Source organism: Oryctolagus cuniculus, chromosome 3, assembly GCF_051225735.1.
Source record: "Oryctolagus cuniculus isolate XC-2025 breed Fujian yellow rabbit chromosome 3, ASM5122573v1, whole genome shotgun sequence".
Lineage (NCBI taxonomy): Eukaryota > Metazoa > Chordata > Mammalia > Lagomorpha > Leporidae > Oryctolagus > Oryctolagus cuniculus.
In genome coordinates, this window is record NC_142869.1 from 163,962,517 (window position 1) to 163,981,267 (window position 18,751).

At 44.4% G+C, this 18,751-nt stretch overlaps 1 protein-coding gene across 2 annotated transcripts in view; it reads left to right on the plus strand.

Moving 5' to 3' along the window:
• Positions 1 to 18,751, plus strand: part of SND1 (staphylococcal nuclease and tudor domain containing 1) — a 407,933-nt gene that overhangs the window by 17,999 nt on the left and 371,183 nt on the right. For both annotated transcript variants that reach the window (XM_002712078.6, XM_089328543.1), the window contains exon 2: positions 14,122 to 14,271. In XM_002712078.6, coding sequence (XP_002712124.1) covers positions 14,122 to 14,271 — 150 coding nt within the window. The remainder of the gene's footprint in view (positions 1 to 14,121; positions 14,272 to 18,751) is intronic.

Here is an 18,751-nt window from a genome sequence, read left to right on the forward strand (position 1 = left end):
TGTGAAGCTAGTAATTTAATACCTGCTATCTCCCCTTTCTGTGATTGGAAAAAGTAGCTACACTTCTCTCCTGTGAGCATTCGAGTTGGGAAGTCAGAATTAAAAGAAGAAGGAGCTGGACTTACAGATCTAATTAACTAACTAGCCCTGGAATGACATCCCAGGCTTCTCCATCCTGTCTTGCTACCCCAGTTTTTACTCTGCGTCTGTACCCAAAGCCAGTCAAAGGCTTTTGCCACCAGGAACTCTTGGGTTTCCTTAACAGAAGACAGACAGTGTGTTTGGGGAATTGCCTCCCGTAATGCCAGCACATGACCAAGAGAAGTAATATCCTCAACCGTCCACATGTGTATCCACAGCTAATTAGTTCTGAACAATGCCAAATGTAGGTGAATAAGAAAACTTCCCTAGTTATTTGAAATCCACAAAATAGACTGAAGCCAGATAGTGTGTAAAAGGGGAAAAACAAACTTTTTTTCTTTAAGATTTATTTACTTGAAAGGCAGAGGTGCCGGTGCCGCGGCTCACTAGGCTAATCCTCCTAGTCCCAGTCGGGGTGCCGGATTCTGTCCCGGTTGCCCCTCTTCCAGGCCAGCTCTCTGCTGTGGCCCGGGAAGGCAGTGGAGGATGGCCCAAGTGCTTGGGCCCTGCACCCCATGGGAGACCAGCAGAAGCACCTGGCTCCTGGCTTCGGATCAGCACGGTGCGCCGGCCGCAGTGCGCCAGCCGTGGCGGCCATTGGAGGGTGAACCAACGGTAAAGAAAGGCCTTTCTCTCTGTCTCTCTCACTGTCCACTTTGCCTGTCAAAAAAACAAACAAACAAACAAACAAAAAAACAAAAAAAAAACCAGGAGATGGTAGATCAATGTGTGTGTGTGTGTGTGTGTGTGTGTGTTAGTGTCTCCTCCCTTGGTCATCCTCTGCACACCGCAGTCCACTGGCTGAGGGCCCTGACTCTCAATGACATTTCAGACATCAGTCACAAGTCACAAGTGACCTTTACTTCAGACCAACAAGCAGTCTAGTGGGGTTCCCACACTGCCGCCAACACCACCTTGGATTCCGAAATTGGCTAGGATGCCTCAGAATACAGGGAACCTCTTTACTCAAATTTACACCATTATTGTGAAGGCTAGAGATGGACAGCCAGATAGAGAAATGGACTGGACAGTCTGTGGGGCATGTGCGGCCCTGTAGGGCTCCCTTGCCCTGTGAGCATGACTGTGTGGTCAGTGACCTGGAAGCTCATCCGATCCTTGAGAGTCTTGTATTAGTGCTTGACCTCCCACAAGTCCTCTAACCTTTTGGTCTTTCTGGTGACTAGCCCCACCCTCAGGCTATCTGAGGGTCCTTCCCTAAGTGACTTAATTAGCATAAACTATGGAGGCATCTAAGGCGGCTCATTAAGAATAACAAAAGGTGCTCCTATCAGGAGATTCCAGGTTGGGAGAGAAGGCCCGCACTTCCTGGAATGAAAAGTCCTCGCCAAGGTCCCTGCATGTGAAAAAAAGTCATCCAGAGAGGATCAGACCCACCTCAACCCTTTACTCCCATGCCCTGTATCTATAAAAGGAACCCTCCCAACCTCTGATGCACGACTTTCCTGGCCCCTGCCCTGTTGGGACCGGTGAACTTCCGCCTAGAAGCAGAATCCCAATAAAAGCCTGTAAACTGATTTATTTGGCTGGGAAGATTTGTTATGCACTGGACACCTTGCAGCTGACAGGGCGCTGACACTGTGGCACAGTAGGTTAATCCTCCGCTTGCAGTGCCGGCATCCCATATGAGCGCCGGTTCTAGTCCCGGCTGCTCCTCTTCCCGTTAGCTTTCTGCTATGGCCTGGGAAGGCAGTAGAAGATGGCCCAAGTCCTTGGGCCCCTACACCTTCTTGGGAGTCCCGAAAGAGGCTCCTGGCTCCTGGCTTCTGATCGTCTCAGCTCCGGCCATTGCAGCCATGTGGGGGTTGAACCAGCGAACGGACTCTCTGTCTCTTCCACTCACTGTCTGTAACTCTGTACCTTTCAAATAAATAAATATATATATAAAACCCTATTCCAGGAACTGGGGACAAAGACCAAGTATATTTCATATTATATCATATCTTAATGTGTTTAAAATGATTAACTTGTTAAAGTGCTTTAAAATATCTGGTAATACCAAAAACAAAATCTTTGGACTAGAGTCCACCAATGTTTGGTAAATAGTATTCCAGTGGTTGGAATATGCAGAAAGCATGGCCCTTGGAATTGTTAACTGTGCCACTGTTAGGCATGAGAACTGTACATTGCTTAGAATAGACATTTACTTCCAAGGGCCAAAAGTCAGTTTAAAATTTGATGGTTTTAGTGGTCTCATCTTTTTTCATTATGGTAAATGCTACATTAATTTTCTGCACCTGTAATCTGGGTAGGATTGTTTTTGGAGCCTGTGAGAGCCTGATGTGATTTGATGGTAGTAGTTTAAGCTTAATTGTGACTTCTGCTAAGCCCTTCCATCCCTATCATAGTGTCACTTGCCTATCCACTTATTCTCTGAGTTTTTTCCCCAAAGCTAAAAAGGAACAATATTACTCTCATTACTGTTAGTTTAGGGATATGTTTTTGTTACCATGATACTTGGGATATAAATCTTTGGGGAGATTCTTGTCTATTAAGCAAGAATGAATATAGGAATACAATCATTGGATAGATAATAGCATTTACTCAGACACCAAGTATCCCTTTGGGGGATGTAGGAAGTGACTGAGGAAAGTGAGAAGACAATTGAATATTGAACAGCTACTTGTGAGAGTCTCGAGTGGTCAGGGATATGGATTTCAGTGGTTTCTGTTGAGGATAGAGTTGCTTTGACAGCTTGCAGGAAATAATCAATCTAGTGGTTAGAAATGAGATAGGTATGGCATTCTTGACAAAGTTATCTTGGGAGATTTGACACCTCATAATAAGAGGACTGAGGAAGGAAGTAGACTGGACAAAATGTTAGCAGAAATAATGGGAACTTGCCAGAGCAGAAGGAAATGATGCTGAAGAGAAGTTGAAGCTGTATTAAAGATGGCGGAGAGAGGAGGATGGACAAGGTATTCACTCTGGGCAGGGAGAATCCAAAGGAGGGGAGAAATAGGTGAGGACCTCCTTGCCTGTAGGTCAGGCCTCTGAGAACATTTCGGCTCCCTGTTTTATTTAATTTATTTATTTGGGCTCCCTGTTTTATTTATTTATTTGGTAGAAATAGAAAAAGCAGTTATAAGCATAGCATATGTTGTTAGGCCTTTGTCTTTCATTAGCTACAGCAAACAAATCCCCAAGCTTTGAGCTGCTTCAGGCTGAAGACCATGTCATAACTAACTGTTTCTGTCTTCAGAGTTTAGCATTGTACCTCATACCTGGTAGAGCAGAATTTATTCAGAAGATACTTGGTTTTGGTGTTATTCTAGGCCTTGGACCTACCATGGTGAACAAGATAGATAGCCCTTTTAGAGCTTCTAGCATAGAGGAAACTGATAATAAACAAATTATGTGGGCTAGTGCTGTGGTGCAGTGGGTTAACACCCTGGCCTGAAGCTAAGGCATCCCACATGGACACTGGTTTGAGACCCAGCTCCTCCACTTCTGATTCAACTCTCTGCTATGGCCTGGGAAAGAAGTAGAAGATGGCCCAAGTCTTTGGGCCCCTGCACCCACGTGGGAGACCTGGAAGAAGCTCCTGGCTTCAGATCAGCGCAGCTCCAGCTGTTGCGGCCATCTGGGGAGTGAACCATCGGATGGAAGACTTTCTCTCACTGCCTCTCCTCTCTCTGTGTAACTCTGACTTCCAAATAAATAAATAAATATTTTAAAAAATTATGCTATATTTAATATTGTGGTGAATTCCAGAGGAGAGAAAATACTACGGAACAATGTGACCAAGTCTGGGGAGTGGGAAGGCATGTTTGATGAAACAAAGTTTAAACTGAATTTTTCGGAGAACACACAGGCTTCTGAGCACGGCAGTTACGGTAAGAATGATTTCTCTGGCTTTAGTGTGCGTCCCAGTCACACGGAGACCTTGTCACATGAAGGTTCTGATTCTGTGGGTTCGAGGTGGGGTCTGAGGTCTGCATTTCTAGCTCTCAGGTGATTGCTGGGCTGTTGCTTCCATCAGAGGCTTTCTGTGTGTCTCGCTTCTGCATTTTTGTTTTCTGGTTTCTAGTGTGTCAATCAGTCCAAATGCAGAAAGTGCAAAAGTGAGAAGAACATTTTTTAGGGTCTTGGGAATTTCAGCTTGGGAAATGGGTTCAGGTAGCTCTGAATCACTGCTCAGGAAAAAGCAGAAAGGTGAGAGAATGTGTACTGAGAAGAAGCGGGTGCTACTTGACTGGTAGAGGATAAAGAAAAGAATCTATAAACAGAATGGAAATGGCCAGGAAATATGAGGCTGTAATCTCTCTCGTGCATGTTGTACCCAAGATCTGTTTGAGTAGTGCACTTAACGAAGGCTTGAATCCTGTGACTTGAAGGCATATAACATTTTTTTTAGCAAATAACTTTTAATTTCATTTGGAAGAAGATTGTGAATGCCACTGGAAGTTATAGCCCATGGAACACAATCATAATATTTTGCATTTATTTGCTTGGAGGATGTGTGTGCATGGAGAGGGCAGGAGGAGGGAAGGAAAAGGTTGCGTGACCACCAGTGGTGAGATCTGGCTCCAGTGGTGTGTTACCACTGAGGGTCCAAAACAGCTTGTAGCATATTTACTACTGTAAGCTGATGTTTAAGCAATTTTGAAATAATTTCAAACTTTGATAATAGTAGTACCAGTGACTCCTGTGTCCTTTTAGATAAAGTTTCCAACTGCCTTATCATCCTTTACCTATTTATTACTCTAAAGCCAGAAGTCGGTTGAAACCAAAGGGTCTCTGAGATGAAAGGGCTTGGCTCACTGAGCCATTATAGATGTTAGCCAGAAAAGGACCAGGTCCTGGCACAAATCTCACTGTATCTACTAGCAGTAGGGCTAAATAGCCATTGGCCTAAGAGTCAAGAATATTTTTATATTGAAAATTTGGAGAAGAAAAAGTGCAGAGTGTTTGCATTGAGTTTAAATGGGCTATAGATAAGAGATGCGGGTTAAGGAAAAGCTGGGGAGGGTTGAGGAGCGGATGGTCCTTTAGAAGTACTTGCTGCTTCTGGATTTGTGGGGAAGGCGGTGGTGTCAGGCCTGGGGCGTCCACTTCCATGGGTTTTACGTGAGGGTTTCCACATGCATCCAACAACGTGGAGTAGTCTCTTGCCTTCTTGGCCCGTAGCTGTTAACTGTTGAACTTCTCTTATCTCCTGTTTTACCCTTTGTCCTTTGTAATTTAATTAAGAACATCTAATCTTTATTATTGTTGTTATATCCGGTCATGATTCGTAGAAGTTCTGTACTGTAAAATTGCAAACACAGAATTAGGGAATAATCAATCATTGCTGCTTCCCATCATGGAGGGTTAGGTCTCTTTGGGCCTCTGGTCACAATATTTTCATCAGCTGATCAATATGTAACCTTGTTCTGTGTGTGCTTCTGTTTAAAGACAGCTTATTTAATCCATATTATTGATTCTTTCACACTGAACTTACAGTTAACAGCACTATAACTCATGCTTGAATGAATCTCATGTAACACACATGATTTCTCTCAAATATACCACAATAACTTTCTTGCACTTAGGAATAGTAGGCAGCTAGTCAGGAATATGTCTGGGGGCTATTTTAAATGGTGAAATCAAGAAAATGCATATAAACGCAAAAATGTGGCACTGAATAGATCATGGAATGAACATGTATATCACCGTTGGCTTTATCATTACTATATTGAAATACCTGAGGCAACTAACCTATAAAGAGAAAAGGTTCATTTAGCACGCTGTTTGGGAGGTCAGAAGTCCAGACAGCTTGATATGGGCTTTGGTGAAGGCCCGGGTGGTGGGTGGTGGAGTATGCAGAGGAGGGATCACCTCCAGGAAGCAGAAAGAGCAGCTGGAAAGAACTTGACTTTTTCTTTTTTTAAAGATTATTTTTCACTTGAAAGGCAGGGTGGGAGCAGGCAGGAGAGAAAGTCCGTCTGCTGCTTTGCTTCTCGTAAATGCTCACAGAAGCCAGAGCTGGGCCAGGCTGAAGCCAGGTACTTGGGCCAGCATCTGCATCCTTCTGTGGTGCACATTAGCAGGAAGTTGGAATGGAAGTAGAGGCAAAACTTTATCCCAGGCACTGTGATGTGGGATGCAGTGTCCCAAGCAGTGTTTTGACCACTGAGTCAAATGCCTGTCCTGTGGTGATGGTGTTGTCTTATGCGAGTTATCAGGATTTTGGTGTAGGGTTCTTATATTATGTATTGGATATTTGGGACTCATTGACAGTGCACTGGAAAAAAAATCTGTGTTCTGTTCCTGATGCCCTCATCTTACTGTGCCATGGCTTCCTCATCTGTAAGATGATGGTAAAGGAACTCGCCATGCTTCCTCAGAACGTTGTTGTGAGGCTAAAGAGAGTACGTGTTGTTAACATTTATACTAGATTTCAGTCAGTTAGTCATTTCATGGAATAACCCAAACAACCCAGAGAACATGTGGTGGGAATACCTCATTTATATATCTCACAGTGGTTTTATTTATTGATTTGTTTTATTTGTTTATTTGAAAGGTAGAGTGAGAGAGAGAGATTTGTCTGCTGGCATACTTCCCAAATGGCCATAACATCTGGGGCTGGGCCAGGCCAAAACCAGGAGCCAGGAATTCCATCCGGGTCTCCTGCCACAACCAGTGCTCACGTTGGATGCTGGTGTCACAGGCATGGGCTTAACCTTCTGCTCCACAGTGCAGGCCCCAACAGTGGTTTTTGAGTTTGTGTTAAGAGCTCATGGTTGTTCTACTTGGCTACAATGATCCTAGGGCTGTGATTGCCAAGATACTTAAAAGTATGAGGTTCAGGAGAGTATACATTTAAGAGATGATACTTGTTAATCTCTTGAGGACAGAGATTCTACTCAGGCACTTAAATCCTCTTTGCAGGGTAGAAATCATAGCTGATAAGTCTGGGGAACTTGATTACTGGTTATCTAGCTAATTCTTAGTGAAGTCATAGAAGGATTTCCATGGTTTTGGTTTTCAGTTTTATTTCCCCAGAAAATGTCCATTTACTGTACATACACTTGGGATCTTCAACTGACAATTTTTTTATAATACCAATATTGCCTGTTATTTATTGTATCTTTGGGCTGGGCTCTGTGTTGAAGTGCTGTCTTGTTTAGGTTTCATAACAATTCTTAGGTATTTTCTTGTGTCTGTTTCATAAATGATGAAGCCGAGGGCACTAGCAGTCAGGTCTTTGATGACATTGACTTGACTCTGAAAGTAATTCTTCCACATATCATCTCTCATACCAAAATGAGCAGTTTGTGTAGCTGAAGTGGTGCAGAATTTTCCTGTGCACTTGCTGTTTAGACCACCTTCAGATGAGTTTTCATTCCATTCACTCGTCAGAATGCTCTATATAAAGGTCTGGCAAATTTATTCTGTCAAAGGCCCAATAATAAATATATTAGGCCTTGCAAGCCATATGGCCACTGTCATAACTACTCAACTCTTCCATTCTAGTGCGAAAGCAGCCTTAGACAACATGTAAATGAACAAGCTTGGTATGTTCCAATAAAATGTTATTTGTGGAAAATGAAATTTGAATTTCATACTTTTTCATTTTATATAATATTTTGATTTTTCCCAGTTATTTAAAGATATAAAAACAACTTCAATTCATGAACTCCATGAAAACAGGTTGTCAAATGGATTTGGCCAGTGGATGGTAGTTTGTCAATCCTGCTTTTTATCCTGAAATTTTCTTTTTGTCTCTTTTTGGGTGGTCTTTTGTAATATCCATCTCAGCCTCTGCTTGCTTTGAATTCTGTGATTTTTTTTTTTTTTAAATAAATGTTGATTTGATTTGGAGAGGTCAGCTCAGGGAAGCTTTAGTTTTACTTGTTTCATGATTTGGTCTCTGATAGCTGCTCTACTGGCACATATAAGTGGTTTTTCTTTCTTTTTCTTTTTTTTCTTTTTTTTTTGAGAGGCATGTAGAGTTCCCATCTCCTGGTTCACTCCCAAAATGCCTGCAGTGGACAGTGGTTAGTGCTGGGCAAGGGCTGAAGGAGGAGCTGAGGACTCAATCCAGGTTTCCCCAGGTCGGTGGCAGGGAATCAAGTACTTGAGCCATCGCCAGTGCCTCCCAGGATCTGCACTGGTGGGAGCTGGTGTCCGGACCCAGAGAAGGGCATTAAATGAACGGGACTCTGATGTGCAAAACTGGTGTCCTAACCACTGGGCTAAAAAATGCCAATTTCTAAATGGAGATTTTAATTGGCAGAGAGGTTTAAACAAGGGATTACTGCAAATCATTTTAATAGAGAAATGGGCTCTCAAATGCTTGTTTCTGCACGTGGCATAGTGGAATATTAAGGTTGGGAGATTTCAATTCAAGTCCTTGCTCTGTCATCAGCACCTTATTATTTGAAGCAAAAGATACTTTTTGCTGTCTTGCTGTCAGATTTTTCAGCTGTAAAATAGAAAGGCCTAGATTAGATCCTCTTGGTGTCTGACCTTTCTTTTTAGATGATCACTTTGGTCCCCCCAAGATTTAAACTTCCTTATTTATAAACTAAGGCTGGATCTGTGGCACAGGTGGCTGGGGAGTAGCAGTCTGCCGGTGTTTCCAGAGCCAATGAAACAGCATGCCATGAGGTCTTGCGTTTCCAGGTCAGTGGGTCTGAATGTTTCACCCGCTGATTTGAGTTTGCATCCTGCTCTTGCCAGGAAAGAAAAAAAGCTGGCCCCGTCAGCTAGTGTTCTGGGAAAGACCTGCCCAGACCACACAGCTTACGTTCTTTTGGGATTGCTTGCTTTGTCTAAATGACTTTTTAATTTTCAAGAGATGATGCTTCCTGTGGAAGAAACAGCCGTGGGTGCCAGAAAGCTGCGAATTTTCCCAGTTTAGTGTCACTTTACTTGTCTTGATTAGTTAATCTGCTTTTCATGCACTTTATTCTTATGTTTTTGCTGCATAAACTTGTGCCTGGTAGTCCCAAGCCTTGCCCCTCCCTCTGTAGAGCAGCCTTTTCTCTGTCCCCTGATGCCTTTTACGCACTCGCAGCCTTTAGGGGTGGCACCCGACAGCTTCCACATGGCCCTGTGGACCTCTCAGCAGGTCTCCCTCCTGTGTGCCACACAGAACACTGGCCCTTTGCAGAGCTTTTCGTCTCCTTCCTGAGTGACTTGCAGGTTCCCCGTGCAGCCCTTTCTGTGGTGCGCTCGTGAGTCATTACGCCTGGTCTTCGGCCCTCAGTCAGCTGCTGTCCTCCTCCCTTCTTTCAAAATCATGGTTAGTGTTGTTCAGCTAAGCATCTAATCTTGGAAAAATACGAAAATTCCTACAGTCTAGTATTTCCTCTTTTTTTTTTTTTTGTATTCATACTGGGCCTTTTTTTAATTTAAAATTTACAGAACTTAAAATTCACACCCTTAAAGTATACCATTTGCACAAAACCTTTTCATTACCCGCAAAGAATTCCAGTAGCAGTCACTCCCCATTCTCTCTACCCCAGCCCCTGAGAACCACTAATCTACTTCTTGGTTCAATGGATTTGCCTATTGTGGACATTTCATATAAATGGAATCATTCTGTATGGAGCCTTTTTTGAGCCTTTTTGGTCTAGCTTCTTCTTCTTTTTTTTTTTATTTATTTTTTTATTTTTATTTTTATTTTTTGACAGGCAGAGTGGATAGTGAGAGAGAGAGACAGAGAGAAAGGTCTTCCTTTTGCCATTGGTTCACCCTCCAATGGCTGCCACTGCTAGCTCACTGCGGTGGGCGCACTGCGCTGATCTGAAGGCAGGAGCCAGGTGCTTCTCCTGGTCTCCCATGGGGTGCAGGGCCCTAGCACTTGGGCCATCCTCCACTGCCTTCCTGGGCCATAGCAGAGAGCTGGACAGGAAGAGGAGCAACCGGGACAGAATCCGGCGCCCTGACCGGACTAGAACCCAGTGTGCCGGCGCCACAAGGCGGAGGATTAGCCTAGTGAGCTGCAGCACCAGCCCAATAAATAAAATCTTAAAAGAAGGTGAAGAAACCCAAGGATAAGTAACTTCCAGGGGAAAAATACTGAAGATATCTAAGTAAAACATGAAAAAGTCCAAGAGTCTATATAATCAGATACCTTTTATCTCCCGTTTCCCACCTCTAAAAGATGTGACATCTGAGGACATTTGGCACAGCAAGCAATTGGGGAATGAAGCATTGGATGGAAGAGATCTCACTCACACGCGCACTCTCTCTCTGCATTTCAATAAAATGAAAATAAGTGAAAACTTAATAGGATTTGCCATTTAACTTGAATTTGATTAGTAATAACTATTCATTGATTTATTCACTCATTTATTAATTCAGTGATTAAAAAAACAATAAAATTTCTCTTAGGGAATTTACATCCTAGTGAAGAAAAACAAACAGTAATATATCATTTTTCAGAATTTTAACTTCAAAACAATAAATGTTAAGATTGATAATTGTTACAGACAATTGCTCTGCTGAAGCAATATGGATGTATGCTACAAATTTTCAGAGATGCAGTAATCATCCTTACCTACTAATTTATTGAGCACAGAAAGCAAGTTGTGTTTACCGCGTTACCCAATTATATGAATATAATGACATATTCTGGAAGAGTGATCTTAGGGCTACCTGATCCAGCAGGAGGTTTGTGAGAGCAGCTGTCACGTTGAGTGTCTGACTGAGGTTATGGATTAGATATTTCTCAGCTCTGCCAATAAAGACTGCAGAGAGATGTGGTGTGATTCAAAGGACCTGGCTGCAGGGCACAAGTCACACAGTCACAAAGGTAGAGCAAGGTAGCTGAGACTCAGACTGTTCATCTCAATCGTAGGTTTCCAGGAGACTTACCTAAAGTGAAACACTATGTAGGCAGCCACTGAAATATTGCCCAGCAACAGGAACACCACATTCAATCTCCACTAGATTCTGGGAAATGATTTGGTGTGTTTAGCTCTTTTAACCCCCAGACCACTAACAAAAGACAGAAAACATCGTGGCGGGGCAGGTTAAGCCACCACCCACAACACCAGCATCCCATATGAGCTCTATTTTCAAACCAGTTTCTTGCTAATGTGCCTGGGAAGGCAGTGGAGGACGGCCCAAGTGCCTGGGTCTCTACCACCCACATGGAAGCCCTGGAAGGAGTTCCAGGCTCCTAGCTTTGGCCTGGCCTAGCCCTGCCTGTTGCAGCCGTTTGTGAGTAAACCAGCAGATGGAAGATCTCTCCCTCTCTCATTCTGTCTCTCCCTCTGTGTGTGTGTGTGTGCGTGTGCGTGTGCGTGTGTGTGTGTGTGTGTGTAGCTCTGCCTTCCCAACAAATACAAGTAAATCTTACTTAAAAAGAAAACTTCTTATATAAAAACAGAGCCACACAATACATAGGGCAAAGAAAGTGACAGTAGAGAAGTTTGTAAGTATATCAAAAAAGCCTAACCCAAGAACAAAAATCTCATGACGTAAGAATGAATGGCATCTTATTAGGTCCATGGGGAATTTCCCTAACAGGCACATCTATTTAGATATAGCCACTATATCATAACAGCAGTATCTGTTAATATGAGGAACAGTATAAAAAAATCAGGGCAGACCCTTAATAAATATCACAAAATGGGCCGGCACCACAGTTCACTAGGCTAATCCTCCACCTGCGGCACCGGCACCCCGGGTTCTAGTCCCGGTCGGGGCACTGGATTCTGTCCCGGTTGCCCCTCTTCCAGGCCAGCTCTCTGCTATGGCCCGGGAGTGCAGTGGAGGATGGCCCAAGTGCTTGGGCCCTGCACCCCATGAGAGACCAGGAGAAGCACCTGGCTCCTGGCTTTGGATCAGCGCGGTGTGCCGGCCGCAGCAGCTGCAGCGGCCATTTGGGGGTAAACCAACGGCAAAGGAAGACCTTTCTTTCTGTCTCTCTCTCACTGTCTACTCTGCCTGTAAAAAAAAAAAAAAAAAAAATCATCAAACGAAGCCCAAAATCACACATGTGTGGTCTACTAAATTTCAAAGACTGCTAAGGGGTAGGCATTGTTGCACAGAGGGTGAAGCAGCCACTTGCAATCCCTGCATCCTAAATTCAACTTCTAATCCAACTGCCTGCTAATACACCTATGGAGGCAGCTTATAAAGGCTTGAGTACCTGGGCCCCTGCCACCCATGTGGGAGAACCGGATGGAGTTGCTGGCTTCAACCTGCCCCAGCCCTGGCTTTTGTGGGCATTTGAAGGTTGAACCAGTATCTTCTCTGTGTCTCTCCCTCTGTGTCACTCTGCCTTTCAAATAAATAAATAATTTTTTTTAAAAAAGACTGCCAAAACAATTCATGAGGAGACAGAGTTGTCCTTTTGACAAAAATATATCAGAGCAAGAAGATAACTACCTGCAACAAAATTAAGTGGACCTCTACTTCACACTGTAAACAAGACTGCTCAGAAGGGATCGGAGACTGTACTGTTACTGTTTATCCAGGAGCCTGGAACTCTGTCCCAGTCTCTCATGTGAGTGTAGGGGCCTGAGTGCTTGTGCTGTCTTCCATTGAATTCCCAGGTGTATTAGCAGGGAGCTGGATCAGAAGCGGAGCAGCTGGGGCCTGAGCCAGTGCTCATGGGATGCTGGCATCACTGTACCACAGCGCTGGCTCCCTTGATTTTATTCTTGTAAGATTTTTAATTTATCTATCTTTACTTGAAAGGCAGAGAGAGAGAGACAGACAGACAGAAAGCCATATTTGAAGAGAGGACTTCCATCTCCTGGTTTACTCCCCAAATACCCACATGGTGGGCCAGAACAAAGTTAGGAACCAGAAACTCTATTTGAGTCTCGTATGTGAGTGGCAGGGACCCAAGCACTTGGGATTTTATCCACTGCTTCATGGGGAGTGCATTAGCAGGAAGCTGGGTCAGAAGCAGAGTAGCCAGGTCTCCAGCCAGGTACTCTGACACGGGATGCAGATATCCTGAGCTCCAGCTTAACCATTGCACCAAACACCCACCCCTTGTGATATATATTTATTTCTGTTTCACAATTTAAAGCGTTAATTAAAGTAAATAGGGTAAATAGGTAAGGAACAAATGTCATCTACAAACATGTATACAGGAATTGCTTTGCTTCATAACCTTCCTCTCCTCCTTTAGAAGAATTGTTCCTTTCCAGAGATGCCCGTGGTGTTACCTAGGTAGTATTCTATATTGACTAAACCCTCCCATTTCTGTCTACTAACCTTTCAGTAGCCACGTGGCATTTCTGAAGCATGTAACAGAGTCTTTCAGATGTAGTGAAGCCACTGCTTGAGCCTCCTTGTGACTTCACTGACCAAAGAGAATTTGAATAGCTTAGGCTATTTTTTCTGTGCATCCCTTCTTGCCTTCTCTCATTTCAACCCCTTCTCACTTGCAGATATGTTAAAGTTAAATGTCAGCGAACTTAAGAACTCTGTTCACAGTTGCCAGTGGGTTCCATGCCTGGCCCCTTTGATTCGAAAGATGAAAGCGTGGCAGCCTTAGGGTGCCTATTAGATTCTGTTGCAGTCATAGGACATGACCTTTCTGGATTAAGTTCTTCTGTATTTCTCTCTTGGCCTTGGGCATGCTCAGTTCTACCTGGATGGTAGGTAGGGACTAATTCCTTTTGCTTCCCCTCTTCTTAAGTCTTCCATTGTTTGCGTCCATCCTGGGTTGGGAAGTGTGGAGGGACTGTTACCTTATTAACTGACAGGAGCAACACAGCCTTCGTGTCTTGGGTGCCTTTCCACCCCAGGCTATTCATGTCAGTGTTTTTCTTTTGTTTAATTCCTGCTTATATTGCTGAGTCCATTTCACAGTCTGGCCCAAGGCTTTATGCAGGTAGATGTTATAAAATTAAGAACAGTCCTGTTCATTTAGCCATTCAGTGAGCCACTGAGTGTATCCGAGGGATCAAGGACTGTTTTGGTATGTTGGGGAGATAGACATGAACAGCCTTCGTTTTGCCTTACCTGATGTCCACTCATTTTAACCTTTTCTCTCCTCCTTAGGTTCTCTCCGGCTGTGCCATCATTGTCCGAGGGCAGCCACGTGGTGGGCCTCCTCCTGAGAGGCAGATCAACCTCAGCAATATCCGTGCTGGAAACCTTGCCCGGCGGGCAGCTGCCACGCAACCTGATGGAAAAGATACCCCTGATGAGGTAGGCGCTTCTTGGGGCCTCTCCGAGCCTGTGGGCCAAGGTCACAGGCCAGTCTGCTCCTTGCCTGATTGATGCAATCTTTCTTTTCTGTTTTGTTTATTTTTCAGTGTTATGGGACTGATGACTCTAGATCAGCTACAGTGGCTGGATTATGTATTATGTATTATGTATTATGGCTTGCTTATGTATTAATTCCTTTGAGGCAAGACTTAGTCTCATACCCTTTGCCTTAGGCTTAGGTCTGTGGGTCGTTTCACTGCCCCTTCGCTTGGAATAGAGATTGGTAGTTTCCTAGCCTTCTGAAGTTGCTGTTGATCATGGCAGAGCCTCTTTATTAATTTACTTTTTAATTCTTCAAAACTCATAAGATGGAAATGAAGAATCTTGTTCTGTCCCCAGGTAGTCTCCCGTGCATCCTCCCAGAGATATCTAATGCCTGTGTGACAGATACGTTCATTTTCATAAATGGGTAGCATAGTGTAAATACCAAGCCTGCACTTTATTGCAGAGTCTTCATCTGGGATCTGTGACCCCTAAAGGCTTCTGTGGACCCTATGAAATAGCAAAAGTTTGTGTAAACAGGATTCTTTTCAGAAAGCAGTTTTTACCAGTTTCTCAGGCGAGTTGTTAAAGAACCGTTGTTTTGGTAACTTGAGGCTCTTCCTTGCCTCACTTGCTTTTCTTCCTTGTGTGGTCTGTCTCTGGCTCCTGCAGCTCCTGTCTGCGGGCAGCTGCTCTGAGGCCTGGTTTGGTATGGCTTCAGTCTTGTTGACGCCTATGGCTCCTACATTTCGAAGTACTGGTGCCAGGCTCTCCTGTAGTCGTGTTTTGGCTGTCAGCAGTGAAGTCTCTGGATTCCAGGTGTTTGTCCTCTGCTCAGAGTGGATGACGTCAGGCACGTTGGCGCCGTAGCTTTCATGTGCTGTTCCCTGCTGTGGAGACGAAGGAGAAGAAGCACGAGCTCATGGGTAGTATTTTATATAAGAAAGCGTTTGGTTTTTAACATCACTGATAAAAGCCATTTTATTTGAATTAAGAAGCCATCCAGACTTGGTGTGTGGCACAACAGTTGAGCAGCGATGCTTCCTCTATAGGAGTGCCGGATCCAAGGCCTGGCTACTCCTCTTCTTGTGCAGCATCTCGAAAGGCTGCAGGTGATGGCTCAAGTACTTGAGTTCGTGCCACCCGTGTGGGAGACCCGGATGGAGTTTCTGGCTCCTGCTTCAGTCTGCCCAGCCCTTGTTGTTAATGCCACTTGGCGGAGTGAACCAGTAGATGGGGATCCTTCTCTTTGTCTTTGTCTTTCTTGCTCTCGCTCTCACTCTCTCACTTTTAAATAAACAAATAAATCTTAAAAAAATAGTGAAGCAACATTAGATAATAGAGAAAAATTTACCCATGATTTTTCCAATAGCCATCAGATAGATTCTTAGAAAATGATGAACTAGATTAAAATAATTTCTTTCTCATTGATTCTGCATCAGTGACCCCAAGCATTGGAAATAAGATAGTGGTGTATTCCTCAGAGTTTGATGAGGATTAAGCAAGGTAATTCGAAGTGCTTAGTGCAGTCATATAAAGTACTTAATAAATGGGAGTTTTGGAAATCACTGCTGTAGCCTATTAATTTGTTACTACAAATCCTCCTTGTGGTGTTAGACCCCATATTACATTTCTGTCAGCATATTTAAAATTAAGGGTGCTAACTGAAAAAGAGCTAAATCAACACGCTAAAGGTTTTTTTTTTTCTCGGTTTCGTGTTTATGCATAACAGCTTGACTGCTTCTAAGAGGCAAAGAGTGTCGATCTTTCTTGGAGGTGATTAAGTTCATTTCCCCTGAAGGAAGAAGCAGTGTAACCTCCAAGAAAGACGGGTTGGGTATTTATTTCCTGTTTGTGGATGAGAATCTAGGGCAGAGAAACGCAACGCCAGTTGGAACCTGTTCTAAGCATGGCCTGTAAGAGGACAATAGAATCTTACCAGAACTGTCCCAGCTGGAAGGGCACCATGTGGTCTTGTACCCAGCATTACAGTGTAGTTCCATAGATTTTTATGTCTCCTAGGGTGCCTTGGTCCCTGTGTCTCCTGGTGACTCTTGACATCCCCGAGAGATGACGGGTTTGGCTGCAGCTTTCAGCCTTTTGTAGCCCACAACCATTTCTCCTTTCATTTGTAATCCAGTTGCCCCGCACTCTGCTGGGATCTGCTTTTCCTCCTACTGTGCCATCGGAGCTGCTGTAGTGCAAGCTCCTGGTGAAGCCAACTCGCGACGCAAACCAAAACCCAGACCTCCCCCGCTCTCGTTCTGGCCCCCACTCCTGGGCCAACATTATCAAAACCTCAGGATTCTGCCTCCAAATCTCTCTTATCCACCCTTGACATTTCATTACCACTGCCATTGTTCTTTGTTCAACTCTGATAGTGTGCTTGGAATGTTAAATAACTGTCTCTTTGCTTTCATTCTCCTTCCCCGATGCATTCTCCATATCCTCCCAGATCTCTCTGAAACAGAATTGCATTTATTCCCTCGCTCAGTGTTTTCCAGACACTCCAGTGAATGCTCATTACTGCTGCTACCGATTCTAAACTCCTCCGCCTGGCCCATCAGCCCTTGGATACAGGATCCCTCTGGGATGTGAGCCCCAGCCGTGCTGAAGTGCCCTGGCCTCCCCCTGCCCTTGTCGTGTGGTGCCCCCTCCCTCAGAGTGCCTTCCCCACTTGTGTGGCCTGGGAGTTCCTGTCTCCTGAGAAGCTACACCTAACGTCTCCCTTCAGCGCCCTCCTGTCTTCCTGCTGTCATAGCCGTCACAACATTTCATTCTCTGTAGATGCGTCTTTCTCTTCTAGACTGTATGCTCTTCAGAGGGAAGAACTTTTTCTCACTGCTGTGTCCCTGTGCCTAGTCAGTGCCTGGCACAAAGCAGGTAGATAGTGAATAACTTGACAGCCGGGAGTGAGCAAAGGGGCCCGAGCACCTCCTTTTTGGAGGGTCGGTGGACCCTGCCCTGTGCCATTAGCCTTCCTCTCTGGCTTCCCATTGTTTTGGAGCATGTTGGCAGGTTGTTTTTCACATTCACCGAGAATCAAGGACATTACTGTTCATTTGTTTCCCTTTGTATCACTGTCCCAAATAGCATTCACTTCGTTATTCTTTGCTTTCTCGCATGATATCTTCCTTCAAAAGAAACTCAGCTTTTTCCTAAGTCCTGTGGCAATGAAAGCAGCTCTACCGTATGTCCCCAGCCGTCACTTCTCTGTTGCAGGCTAATCCCCACGGTTGCCTAGCTACTCCAGGCTCCTGGATACTGCATTGATGGGCACTGTGGGAATTATATATTTATTTTCCACTGATTTATTGAACTCTTGCTGCGTATAGCTCTGTATGTAGGTTTCAACAGAAATAACAGAAATGAATGTCACAGTACAGCATTCTCTGGAGCTTTTGAGGGTTGTGGTGGTGGAGAGGGATGGTAGAGCAGGATTTTCGGTTACTTATTTAGGTAGTACAGCAGGACGATTGGATGAGAAAGAGGGGCAAGAAGTATTGAGTAAAAGTACAAAAGTAATTAGCTTTCAGGTTTTAAATGTATACTGGAGTTCAATTTTGCCCTAGTGGTTTTAGGATTCTCCGACCAAAGAGAAGATTGATGTGAAGAAGTTCTCTTTCGTTGGGTAGACAGAGCAACCTTGCCTGGGTCTGGAGTGGGAGGGAGCTTCCAGGGTGCTTGCTCAGGAGCTTTCTAAAGGGCAGAGAGAATTTTGAATCTCACCTACCTAAAGGCCACTTGCTTCTTAGTTGGCGCTCTGGGGACTCATTTGAATAGACCATAGTTATTCTTCCAATTAGGCCATTCTGTTCCTTGTTTGACTGCTTCAAACAAATTTCTCTTTGTGCTTTGCTCTCACTGTTCTTGCGGGTTCTGTTGGCTTTGATAGCCTTGTGCCTGTCTGTCTGGTGTGTACAAATGGAAGCATTGGCCTCACTTCCACAAGGACTCTCTCCCAGAGTGCTCTCCTTCCCTGTGGCAAGTGGTGTGGCCAGACTTTTTCCTGCATAGCCTGTGACTCTCCAGTCCATTGACTAGGTTTGCCAGCACTGAACGGAACACGGCTTGAGAAGGGCGGTTCAGGAAAGGAAGATAACAGAAGCTAGATTACTCATTCTTATGGGACTAGGTATATGTCCCTTTCAGGACCTCCAGAGTGGCTCTCAGTCAGTGCACGCTGACTGGCCAGCTGTGAAATCTTAGGTACTTGGAGGAGGGTGTTCCTTCAGCAGGTTTAAAAAGTGTTTGGAGGACTGCCAGCCTGATTGGTAGATCAGAGGGTTTTTGCTAAAGAGGCTAGATGTCTCCTTGTGTTCTGACCCTCAGTAAGTGAGCATTCACCAAAGTCTGGGTGTCCTTGAGGATCACCTGTCTTGTCAGAACTTTCCCAGTATTTAGAGAGCAGTGTCTTAACTGAATTCCAGCTCTGAGC